Source organism: Pithys albifrons, chromosome 1 (assembly GCF_047495875.1).
Source record: "Pithys albifrons albifrons isolate INPA30051 chromosome 1, PitAlb_v1, whole genome shotgun sequence".
Classification (NCBI taxonomy): Eukaryota; Metazoa; Chordata; class Aves; order Passeriformes; family Thamnophilidae; genus Pithys; species Pithys albifrons.
The window spans coordinates 124,514,126-124,527,273 of NC_092458.1; the positions used below are offsets into that span (position 1 = coordinate 124,514,126).

Below are 13,148 nucleotides of genomic sequence, written 5' to 3' on the forward strand. Positions count from 1 at the left end.
CAAATATTTCTGAGAATTAATTAAACAACCCCAAATATTTCAGAGAATGCACCAAAAAAACCCCAAATATTTCAGAGAATGCACCAAACAACCCCAAATATTTCAGAGAATGCACCAAACAACCCCAAATATCTCTATTTCAGAAAGCCTTTCTCTTGTCACTGATAAGTTTTTGGACATTCCTTTCACCTTCTCCATGAGAAACACAAAGATGGGACTCACTTCTTGATTTTCAAAAGGCTGAAAAGGCAAAGTGTTGGTTTCTCTCTCAGCTACTTCCTGATTTACCTGAAACACAAAAAAATAGGAGTTGGTTAAAAAAGGTTTCCAGTTTCCAGATGGAACCACAGGGTCAGGTTTGCTCTGGAGCTTTTGTGCCTCCTCTAAAGTTCTACAAACCCAACTGAGCAGTGGAAAACAATTTATGGAGACTTTGGTGAAGTGTTTCTGGAAGGGACCTCAACCTGCAATGAAGGACCTTGTTTGATCCTTCCCTGGTTTTATTGTCCACCAGAATTTGCCCTGAGAAGTTCTCAGGCTTCAAACTCTGCTGGGAAACTTCAGATTTGCAAACAAAATGTCTGAAGAAGGAGCTGTTCAGTGACTCCCAAACTCAGGAGGTACAACAGAAGAGCCTCCACTCAGCAGGGGCTGATTTAGGGGAAAGAAATTGGGATATTCTGCCCAATATCCCTCTTTTTTTCACCAATTTAATCCAACTCCTTTGCTCCACCATCACCATCAAGGACTGACTGAAAGGATTGATGTCCTTGTTCCATCAGGCTGTTCAGAGTCAGATAATCCTGGAATCCTGGAATTGTTCAGGTTGGAAAACACCTTAAAGCTCATCAAATCCACCCACCCCCCAGCACTGCCAAGGCCACCACTGCCCCACGTCCCCAAGTGCCACATCCACATGGCTTGGAGGTCTCTTCAAGGCTGGGCACTCCCAACCTCCCTGGGCAGCTCCTTCTGGTGCCTGACCAGCCTTTCCAGGGAGAAATTCCTGGAATTCAGTGTCTCTTCCCTAAGGGCCAGAACTGGGCATAGCCCTGGAGGGACATCTCAGAAAACTTGGTGGAGTTTCCCCCTGAGCTGATCCCAAAAGCTGGACCAGCACTGAGACCACGAGGAAAACACCAGCCAGAAACTGTTGGGATGCACAAAACAAATCCCTGAATTAACTGCAAAGGGGAGATGATGACACAGAAGGACTTTCCTTCCTCTCTAAAGCAAAGTGACCTCAGCACTGTCTGGAACTGCCTGAAGGGAAGTTCTGGCCAGGTGGGGGTTGGTCTCTTCTCCCAGGCACTCAGCAATAGGACAAGGGGGCACGATGGGCTCAAGCTCTGCCAGGGGAAATTGAAGTTGGAGAGCAGAAAGAAATTCTTTGCAGAGAGAGTGCTCAGGGATTGGAATGGGCTGCCCAGAGAGGGGGTGGATTCCCCATCCCTGGAGGTTTTTCAGCTGAGCTTGGCCGTGGCACTGAGTGCCATGATCTGGTAAAGGGACTGGAGTTGGCCCAAGGGTTGGACTTGATGATCTCAGAGGGCTTTTCCAACCCAATCCATTCTATCATTCTATGAAAGGTGAACCTGCTGAGCACCAGCTCCTTCCTTTGGTACCATCAAAGAGCTGCAAGAACTTGGGGCAGAACAAACTCCAGGGAGCAGTTCTTGGAAGAATTGCAAAGTTAAAACAAAAGTGGTTGTAGAAAGTGGCAGGAAGTTAAACTGGAAGTTCTAAGGAATCCCAGAATGGTTTGGGTTGGGAGGGACCTTGAAGATCATCCCATTCCCACCCCTGCCATGACAGGGACACCTCCCACCAGCCCAGGCTGCTCCAAGCCCTGTCCAGCCTGGCCTGGGACACTCCCAGGGATGGGGCAGCCACAGCTGATCTGGGAATTCTAACCCAGCCCCTGCCCACCCTCCCAGCCAGCAATTCCTTCCCAGTATCCCATCCAGCCCTGCCCTCTGGCACTTTGAAGCCATTCCCTTGTCCTGTCTCTCCAGCCCTTGGGAATGGTCTCTCTCCATCTTTCCTGTGGCTCCTTCAGCTCCTGGAAGGCCACACTGAGGTCCCCCCAAAGCTTCTCTTCTCCAGGCTGGCCAATCCCAGCTGTGCCAGCCTTTCCTCCCAGCAGAGCTGCTCCATCCTCTGCCCATCCTGATGTCCTTCAAAGCTCCCAAAAACGTGTCCCCTTCTCCTTTCTCACCTGCACAGCCACCATCCTTATCCCGGGGGGATTGCTCTTCATTCCAGCTTTTCCTTTTCCCATCTCAATAACCTGTTTTCCATCTTCATCTGAGCTTTCTGGAGCAGCCAAATTCTCTTTCTCCATCATATCTGAGTTTTCCAGCTGGCACCTGGAAGATGTTTGGGTTTCCCTTGGCATCAAACCCTCCTGGGGGCGTTTCGTCTCCGGAGTCGCCAATTCCTGAAGATCCCAACGAGTTCCAGAGTCAGGAGAACCACCATGGGGCATTCCAGGCATTGGAGAAGGCACAGGGAATATCCTCCCATATGGATAACCCCAGGGAGGTTGGGGCAGGAACACGGCGGGAGCTTGGGAAGCTTTTAGGAAAACATCTGGGAATGATGGGTGGGTTTGGATGGAATGGACGCTCCAAGTTGGGAATTCATTCCTGGCTCTGCAGGGAGCAGGGAAAGCACAGGGATAACCTTGGGGGGGTTCCAAACTTAATGGAGAGATGTGGGGTGGGATGGGCTGAGCCAGTGGATGGAATTCCTGAGCATCTGGATTTAGGGAATGACATCCTTGTACATCCCCAGCTCCATAAATCTCATTTTTTTGGGAATTTCCCTCCAAAAGAACCGAGTGTTGTTTTAACCCAACGAGATTCTCCACCAAAAGGAAGTTTGGGGATTGCAGGAGAAAAGATTCCAAACCACCCTGATCTTCCACCACCTTCCGAGTTTCTTTGGGGAAAGTTTCATATTCCCCAATTAGTAATTTATTATTAATTTCCAGAGGGCCGTGCTCTTCCAAGATTAGAGAGAAATACCTGAAAAAAACCAATAAAACTGGTTATTTTTAATTCAAGTTTTTTAGTCTGACTCCAAATCTGGATTTCAGTGGATTCATCTGTGTCTTTACACACACACCAGAACAAAAAATTAAAGATTTGATGCAATAAATGATAAGAATTATGACACCAGATCACCAAATTAAGGACTTAATAAAATAAATTATTGGAATAATGACACCTGATCACCAAATTAAGGACTTAATAAAATAAATTATTGGAATTATGACACCAGATCATCAAATTAAGGACTTAATAAAATAAATTATTGGAATTATGACACCAGATCACCAAATTAAGGACTTAATAAAATAAATTATTGGAATTATGACACCAGATCAGCAAATTAAGGACTTAATAAAATAAATTATTGGAATTATGACACCTGATCACCAAATTAAGGACTTAATAAAATAAATTATTGGAATTATGGCACCTGATCACCAAATTAAGGACTTAATAAAATAAATTATTGGAATTATGACACAATAATAATTAGAATAATTAATAATTATTGCAGTTAATAATTATTTACAATAATAATCACAATAATTAATAATTACAATAATTATTAAGACCACCAAATTAAGGACTTAATAAATAAGAATTATGACACCAGCCCAGCAAATTAAGGGCTTAACACAAGAAATTACAATAATTATGAAACCAGAGCACCAAATTAAGGACTTAATAAAATAAATTATTGGAATTATGACACCTGATCACCAAATTAAGGACTCAAGACAATAAATAATAAGAATTATGACACAATAATAATTAGAATAATTAATAATTATTGCAGTTAATAATTATTTACAATAATAATTAGAATAATTAGAATAATTAATAATTATTGCAGTTAATAATTATTTACAATAATAATGACAATAATTAGAATAATTAATAATTATTGCAGTTAATAATTATTTACAATAATAATGACAATAATTAATAATTATTGCAATTAATAATTATTTACAATAACAACAATAATTAATAATTACAATAATTATTAAGACCACCAAATTAAGGGCTTAACACAAGAAATCACAATAATTATGAAACCAGACCACCAAATTAAGGACTTAATAAAATAAATTATTGGAATTATGACACCTGATCACCAAATTAAGGACTCAATACAATAAATAATAAGAATTATGACACAATAATAATTAGAATAATTAATAATTAGAATAATTAATAATTATTGCAGTTAATAATTATTTACAATAATAATCACAATAATTAATAATTACAATAATTATTAAGACCACCAAATTAAGGACTTAATAAATAAGAATTATGACACCAGCCCACTAAATTGAGGATTTAATACAATAACTACGACACAATAATAATTACAATAATTAATAATTATTGCAATTAATAATTATTTACAATAACAACAATAATTAATAATTACAATAATTATTAAGACCACCAAATTAAGGACTTAATAAACTATAAGAATTATGATACCAGACCATCAAATTAAGGATTTAATATAAAAAATGATAATAATTTATTTGTTTTAAATTTAGGATTAAACACAATAAATGATAAGAATTATGACACCAGACCATCTAATTAAGGATTTAATACAATAAATTATAATAATTTGTGTTAAATTGAGGATTTAACACAGTAAATGATAAGAATTATGACACCAAACCACCAAATTAAGGATTTAATTCAATAAATGATAAGAATTATGGCACCAAATCACCAAATTAAGGATTTAATTCAATAAATTATAAGAATTATGACGCCAGACCTCTAAATTAAGGACTTAATAAAATAAATTATAAGAATATGATGCCAGACCACCAAAATTGAGGATTTAATATAATAAATTATAGGAATTATGACACCAGACCTCCAAATTAAGGACTTAATAAAATAAATTAAAAATTAAATTATTAGAAATGAAATAAATAAATTATAAGAATTATTACACCGACCTACCAAATAATTAATTTAATAAAATTAATTATAAGAATTATGACACCACATCACCAAATTAAGGAGTTAATATAATAAATTATAGGAATTATGACACCAGACCTCCAAATTAAGGACCTAATAAAATAAATTATAAAATAAATTATTAGAAATTAAATAAATAAATTATAAGAATTATGACCCCGACCTACCAAATTAAGGATTTAATATAATAAATTACAAGAATTATGACCACCAAATTAAGGACTTAATAAAATAAATTATAAGAATTATGACACCAACCCACCAAATAATTAATTTAATAAAATTAATTGTAAGAATTATGACACCAAGCCACCAAATTAAGGGTTTAATATAATAAATTACAAGAATTATGACACCAAATCACCAAATAAAAGGTTTAATATAATAAATTATACTAATTATGACACCAAATCACCAAATAAAGGGTTTAATATAATAAATTATACTAATTATGACACCAGCCCACCAAATTAAGGACCTAATAAAATAAATTATAAAATAAACTATTAGTAATTAAATAAATAAATTATAAGAATTATGGTACCGACCTACCAAATTAAGGATTTAACACAATAAATTAAAAGAATTATGACACCAACCCACCAAATAATTAATTAAAATAAATTAATTATAAGAATTATGACACCGACCTACCAAATAATTAATTTAATAAAATTAATTATAAGAATTATGACACCAACCCACCAAATAATTAATTAAAATAAATTAATTATAAGAATTATGACACCAACCCACCAAATAATTAATTAAAATAAATTAATTCTAAGAATTATGACAGCAACCCACCAAATAATTAATTAAAATAAATTAATTATAAGAATTATGACACCGACCTACCAAATAATTAATTTAATAAAATTAATTATAAGAATTATGACAGCAACCCACCAAATAATTAATTAAAATAAATTAATTATAAGAATTATGACAGCAACCCACCAAATTGAGAATTTAATAAAATAAATGATGAGAATTATGACACCAGCCTACCAAATTAAGGATTTAATATAATAAATTATACTAATTATGACCACTAAATTAAGGATTTAACACAATAAATGATAAGAATTATGACACCAACCCACCAAACTGAGGTTTTAATGTAATAAATTCCAAGAATTATGAGCACCAAATAAAGGATTTATCACAATAAATTCCAAGAATTCTGAATATTGAAGCCCTGAAGTTGCCCAGGACAGGAATTTGTACTCACTCGTATAAACTCTCAGAGATTGGATCTGGATTATTATAATTTTCTTTATTTGAAGCTTCATAAAGAGCTTCAAACTCTTCCAGTTGCTCCTGGAGATACTCAGGGATTACAAAAGGCTCATTTGTAAAATCTCTGTATCTTCAGGAGAAGGAAAAAACAGAGAAAAATAAACTCAGGTTTTTTTGGTTCTCCTCCAGAATTTTGGAATTAATAAAAAAAAAAGAGAAATGAAGGTACTTACAAATTATTTTCTTCTATAAATATTTTCTCTTCTTCCCGTGGGGCTGTGCTGACTCCACTGGATAATACTAAAATAGACTGATGGAAATCACATTTTTTAATTTAAAGTTATTAATTCCTTACCTAGAATTGATTGAGGGCAAAGAAATTGGGATATTCAGCCCAATATTCCTCTTTTTTTCCCCACTTTAATCCAAATTTAATCCAATTTCCTCTCTATTTGAGGCTGAAAAACTTCATCACAGTGAATTTAATGGCATTTTTTATTCTCATCACAAATATTCTCATGACAAATATTTTATTAATAATAAATTTGTACAGTCTAATATTTTTATATTGCGAAATATAAAATAGTCCAATATTTATACTTTTTATTATATAATAAATATGTATGTTCTAATATTTTTATAATATAAAATAGTCCAATATTTATATATTTATTCTATAAAAAATTTGTATGTTCTAATATTTTTATAATATAAAATAGTCCAATATTTACATTTTATAATCTAATAAATTCGTATAGTTTAATATTTTATAATATAAAACAGTCCAATATTTATATTTTTATTATATAATAAATTTGTAGTCTAATATTTTTATAATATGAAATATAAAATAGTCCAATATTTATACTTTTTATTATATAATAAATTTGTATGTTTCAATATTTTTATAATATAAAATAGTCCAATATCTATATTTTTATTATATAATAAATTTGCAAAGTTTAATATTTTTTATAATATAAAATAGTCCAATATTTATATTTTTATTATATAATAAATTTGTACAGTCTAATATTTTTATAATATGAAATATTAAATAGTCCAATATTTATATTTTATTATCTAATAAATTTGAATAGTTTAATATTTTTATAATATAAAATAGTCCAATATTTATATTTTATTATCTAATAAATTTGAATAGTTTAATATTTTTATAATATAAAATAGTCCAATATTTATATTTTTATTATATAATAAACTTGTACAGTCTAATATTTTTATAATATGAAATATAAAATAGTCCAATATTTCTATTTTATTAAATATTATAAAGTTTAATATTTTTATAATATAAAATAGTCCAATATTTATATTTTTATTATATAATAAATTTGTACAGTCTAATATTTTTATAATATGAAATATTAAACAGTCCAATATTTATATTTTATTATCTTATAAATTTGAGTAGTTTAATATTTTTATAATATAAAATAGTCCAATATTTATATTTTTTTATTATCTAATCAATTTATATAAATGCACCCAAGTCAGAAAAATAAAAAAATGTGATGAGGATAAAAAAAATAAATCTTAATTTCCCTCCTGGAATTTTGGTAAAATCATAAAAAAAAAGGGGCAGGAAAACTGAAATTTTAATAAAACAAAATCCTGGCAAATCAGTGGGAGATTCAGGTGGAATTCTATTCCCAGGAAAATCCATAAAATAACAAAAAAATCAACATTTCTCTGAAGCACCTTCAGCCATTGATGTGCCCATAAAGCTGATCAGAAAAAGGAGATAAATAACAGAATTTCTGATCTATTTATTGAAATGTCATTTTTTTAAGGGTTTTTCACCAAACAAACCGGAGCAGAAAATGTCAATTTTAAACACAAATTCCTCAAACTGAGCCCAGATCAGGAACTGGGAATTAATTAAAAAAAATTACTCACTTTTGACTCTCTCAGGTTCTTTTTCCTGGTTTTGTTTTTAACTTTTATATCATTATTCTGAAACACAAAAAAAAAAAAAAAAGAGAAAGTCACTGAGGTGATGATGATGATGATGATGATGGTGATGATGATGATGATGGTGATGATGATGATGATAATAATGATAATAATAATAATAATAATAATAATAATTATTATTATTATTATTATTATTATTATTATTATTATTATTATTATTATTATTATTATTATTATTATTATTATTATTATTATTATTATTATTATTAAACTCCCAAATCATGTAAGGCAGCAAAGCCCCCCCAGGTCTGCCATGGCTGTACAAGCTGCACTTCCCTCCTCCCTTCTGCACTTGTTTCAAACACCCACCACAGTTTCAGGTTGACTTACTGGTCTATTTTCCTTTCCCTCCTTCTTTAATATAATGGTTGGGTCATCTGTGGAGAGGAGAAAAGTCACAGGGATTAATGGGAGTAGTGATAATTTATCTGCCTTTCAATCACAGCTGTGCAATGGCAGGAATCATTACTACAAACCAGTATTATTATTATTATTATTATTATTATTATTATTATTATTATTATTATTATTATTATTATTATTATTATTATTTTCCTTCTTCTTTTCTTTTCTTCTTCTCTCCTTCTCCTTCTTCCTCTTCTCCTTCTTCTTCCTCTTCTCCTCCTTCTTTCTCCTTCTTCTCCTTCCTCTTCTCCTTCTTCTCCTTCCTCTTCTCCTTCTTCTCCTTCCTCTTCTCCTTCTTCCTCTCCTTCTCCTCCTTCTCCTTCTCCTCCTTTCTCTTCTCCTTCTTCCTCTCCTTCTCCTCCTTCTCCTTCTCCTCCTTCTCCTTCTCCTCCTCCTTCTTCTCCTCCTTCTCCTTCCTCTTCTCCTTCTTCCTCTCCTTCTCCTCCTTCTCCTTCTCCTCCTCCTTCTCCTTCTTCTCTTCCTTCTCCTTCTCCTTCTTCTCCTCCTTCTCCTCCTTCTCCTTCCTCTTCTCCTTCTTCCTCTCCTTCTCCTCCTTCTCCTTCTCCTCCTCCTTCTCCTTCTTCTCTTCCTTCTCCTTCTCCTTCTTCTCCTCCTTCTCCTTCTCCTTCTCCTTCTTCTCCTTCTCCTCCTTCTTCTCCTCCTTCTCCTTCTCCTTCTCCTTCTCCTTCTCCTTCTCCTTCTCCTCCTTCTCCTTCTTCTCCTCCTTCTCCTTCTCCTTCTCCTTCTCCTCCTTCTCCTTCTTCTCCTTCTCCTCTTCTTCTCCTTCTCCTTTTCTTCTTCTTCTCCTCCTTCTCCTTTTCTTCTTCTTCTCCTCTTCTTCTTCTCCTTTTCTTCTCCTTCTCCTCCTCTTCTTCTCCTCCTCCTCCTTCTCCTTCTCCTTATTACAATCCTCTATCAAATACCAGCAACTGAAATCTCAGTTCCAGCTCCATCATTCAGGCCTCAATTAGAGAAATCATCAAGTGCAGTTGACAGCAAAAGATAATTAATTGCTCTCTACTGCCCCATTTCAGTTAATTGAGCTGCTCTGATTAAAGACAGACATTAATAACATTAATCCTAAATACAGAAAGGGGATATTTCCTATGGAAATCCTGGGATATTTTTCTGTTTCTGTTCACTTGAACAGTTTCTAATATCGCTACAAGAAATAAAATCCTGGAGCACCAACAGCAGGTTCCAAAAGGGTCGGATTTTCTGGTTATTTCCACTGTTAAATGGTAGGAAGCAAAAAGGAATCACTCTGTGACTATAAAGATGTTTTATGGGTGGGGAGGTAGCAGAAAAATGGCATTAATTTCTGTGAAATCAAGGAAAATTCTATGGATGAGGAAGAAAATTTAGGAATGAAGAAGAAAATTCTACGAATGAGGAAGAAAATTTAGGAATGAAGAAGAAAATTCTACGAATGAGGAAGAAAATTCTATGAATGAGGAAGAAAATTCTATGAATGAAGATGAAAATTCTATGAATGAAGATGAAAATTCTATGAATGAGGAAGAAAATTCTATTAATGAGGAAGAAAATTCTATGAATGAAGAAAATTCTATGAATGAAGAAGAAACTTCGGTTAATGAGGAAGACAATTCTATGAATGAAGAGGAAAATTCTATGAATGAAGAACAAATTCAAATAGCACAAAGGCCAATTCTCTCTCCTTGGGTACTCAGAGGTCTATCCAGAGGTTTCCAGATGCAGCTGAAGAACTTTTAGGCTGAAAAATTGAACAATAAAAGCTCTTTGTGGCTGGAAATGTTTGGTCCTACTCACCCATTTTATCAAAGAATTCATCCAAGGCTCGATGGAGGGATGGGAAATGCTCCCTGTTGTCCTCCAAAAGCCAAATAAAGCACCTGCTTTTCTCCAGGGGGGGTTTGAGGAAATAATCCCAGATTTGGGGGCTGGCAGAGGTGATGGGCACACTCCCGAAATTCCGGCCGTAGCTCCGGTTCCACAGGGAGGGGACAAGGGCCAGGTCCTGCTCCTGCAATAACTGGCTGTGCTGGAGCAGGAAGGTTTGGGTGGCTGAGAGGCCTGAGGGATGGAGGAGAGACACAACAGGTGAGGGTGGGATAGACCTGTCTGATGGGAGAGGGGAATGGGAGAGAGGGAGGGAAAAATGGGAGGGAAAGAGGGGGAAATGGGAGAGGGAAAGGGGGAGGGAGGGAGGGAGGGAGGGAGGGGAGAAAGGGGGAGGGAGGGAGGGAGGGGAGAAAGGGGGAGGGAGAGAGGGGAGAAAGGGGGGAAGGAGAGAGGGGAGAAAGGGGGGAAGGAGAGAGGGGAGAAAGGGGGAGGGAGAGAGGGGGAAAAGGATGGGAGGGGGAAAAGGATGGGAGGGGGAAAAGGATGGGAGGGGGAAAAGGATGGGAGGGGGAAAAGGATGGGAGGGGGAAAAGGATGGGAGGGGGAAAAGGATGGGAGGGGGAAAAGGATGGGAGGGGGAAAAGGATGGGAGGGGGAAAAGGATGGGAGGGGGAAAAGGATGGGAGGGGGAAAAGGATGGGAGGGGGAAAAGGATGGGAGGGGGAAAAGGATGGGAGGGGGAAAAGGATGGGAGGGGGAAAAGGATGGGAGGGGGAAAAGGATGGGAGGGGGAAAAGGATGGGAGGGGGAAAAGGATGGGAGGGGGAAAAGGATGGGAGGGGGAAAAGGATGGGAGGGGGAAAAGGGGGAGAGGGAGGGGAAAAGCTGGGAAAGCGGGGAAATGAAGGCTGGAAAAGTGGGGAAAGCAAGGCTGGAAAATCCTCCCCTCTGGCAGCTCAAGGTGTTTCTGCTGTTGCAGGAACAAAACTCACCCAGGTTATTGAATAAACCCCACCCAAGTTATTGAACAAAACCCACCCAGGTTATTGAACAAAACCCACCCAAGGTATTGAACAAAACCCACCCAGGTTATTGAACAAAACTCACCCAAGGTATTGAACAAAACCCATCCAGGTTATTGAACAAAACCCACCCAAGGTATTGAACAAAACCCACCCAGGTTATTGAACAAAACCCACCCAAGGTATTGAACAAAACCCACCCAGGTTATTGAACAAAACCCACCCAAGGTATTGAACAAAACCCACCCAGGTTATTGAACAAAACCCACCCAGGTTATTGAACAAAACCCACCCAAGTTATTGAACAAAACCCACCCAGGTTATTGAACAAAACCCACCCAGGTTATTGAACAAAACTCACCCAAGGTATTGAACAAAACCCACCCAAGTTATTGAACAAAACCCACCCAAGTTATTGAGATGCTGCAGGAACAACAAAACCCACCCAAGTTATTGAACAAAACCCACCCAGGTTATTGAGATGCTGCAGGAATAAAACCTACCCAGGTTATTGAGATGCTGCAGCCACTTGTGCAGTTTGGGATCCAGAACCTCCATCCTGCTCAGCACGTGGAGGAACCCCCTGGTTTTCACTCTGCTTTTGGCCTGGATTAAGGAATTGAGGAGCTGCTCCATCACCTCCTGGCACTTGGGGTTTTGGGAAAAGGAGGTGAAATCCTCCTCAGTGATGACAAACCAGGCCAGCAGCTCCTTCAGAAACTTGGCAGTGTCTCCAAGGGCTGCTTGGATGAGGTGGGAATTCTGAGTGAGGTGCTGCAGGACACGGTCACCAGCACAGAGATCCTGGCAGGGCCCTGCAGAGGGAGAGAAAAACCCCAAAAAAACCAAATAAACAACATTTCAGGTCTGCAGCACGATAAAAACCAACTTAAAGTCCAGCTGATTGGACTCAGTAATTAATATTTAACTATTAAATAAATAAATCAATTTATCCAATTTATTAAATAATAAATAATTAATTATTTTTAATAATTATTTTTAATTATTAATTGCCTTATGATCAAGCTGAAAATTGGAGACTATAAATAATTGTGTGTGAGTTTTCTATATAAAACAGCTTTATATTTATATTGTGGGATTCATACATTTATATTATAGGATTTATACAACATTACAAATAATGTAATACATATATATAGTATATATAAATATATATATATATATATATATATATATTTATATTATGGAATTGATATATTATTGTTTGAAATTGGGATAACAAACCCCTTGCCTGGGTTTTAGGGTGAACAATCACTGGACTTACAGGGGAAAATGACCTGCAGTGGCTCCAAGGAGCAGAATTAGAGAAAAATCAGGGAAAAGGAGACAGGAAAGACTTGGAAAAACAACCAGGAGGGAACAGAGTGGGATTTAAAAATCCACAGGGAAGGAAAAAAATCTCTCCAAGTGCCAGGACATGCCAGTGACCAAGAGGGATCAGGAGAACTCAGAGAATGGAAGGGACAGGATAAAAAACATCCTCAGAGGATTTAACAAGGAATCCTTCTAGGAAATTAAGTAAGTTAATAATAGAGAGAAAAAAAATGAATTTTCCAACACAGCAAACGCCCAAATTTATAAACTCAAGTATTTTCTT

General features: G+C 35.8%; 2 protein-coding genes across 10 annotated transcripts in view; one reads left to right on the plus strand and one right to left on the minus strand.

Annotated features, from left to right (window-relative positions):
* Nucleotides 1-13,148, plus strand: part of VPS26C (VPS26 endosomal protein sorting factor C) — a 541,728-nt gene that overhangs the window by 40,548 nt on the left and 488,032 nt on the right. The gene's annotated exons all lie outside the window — the stretch shown is intronic.
* Nucleotides 1-13,148, minus strand: part of TTC3 (tetratricopeptide repeat domain 3) — a 92,454-nt gene that overhangs the window by 22,727 nt on the left and 56,579 nt on the right. For all 9 annotated transcript variants that reach the window (XM_071567108.1, XM_071567107.1, XM_071567099.1 and 6 more), the window contains 8 exons: nucleotides 12,034-12,345; nucleotides 10,476-10,739; nucleotides 8,610-8,656; nucleotides 8,202-8,258; nucleotides 6,515-6,591; nucleotides 6,274-6,411; nucleotides 2,219-3,029; nucleotides 223-288 (listed from right to left, as the gene is read on the minus strand). In XM_071567108.1, the coding sequence (XP_071423209.1) occupies nucleotides 223-288; nucleotides 2,219-3,029; nucleotides 6,274-6,411; nucleotides 6,515-6,591; nucleotides 8,202-8,258; nucleotides 8,610-8,656; nucleotides 10,476-10,739; nucleotides 12,034-12,345 (1,772 nt within the window). The remainder of the gene's footprint in view (nucleotides 1-222; nucleotides 289-2,218; nucleotides 3,030-6,273; nucleotides 6,412-6,514; nucleotides 6,592-8,201; nucleotides 8,259-8,609; nucleotides 8,657-10,475; nucleotides 10,740-12,033; nucleotides 12,346-13,148) is intronic.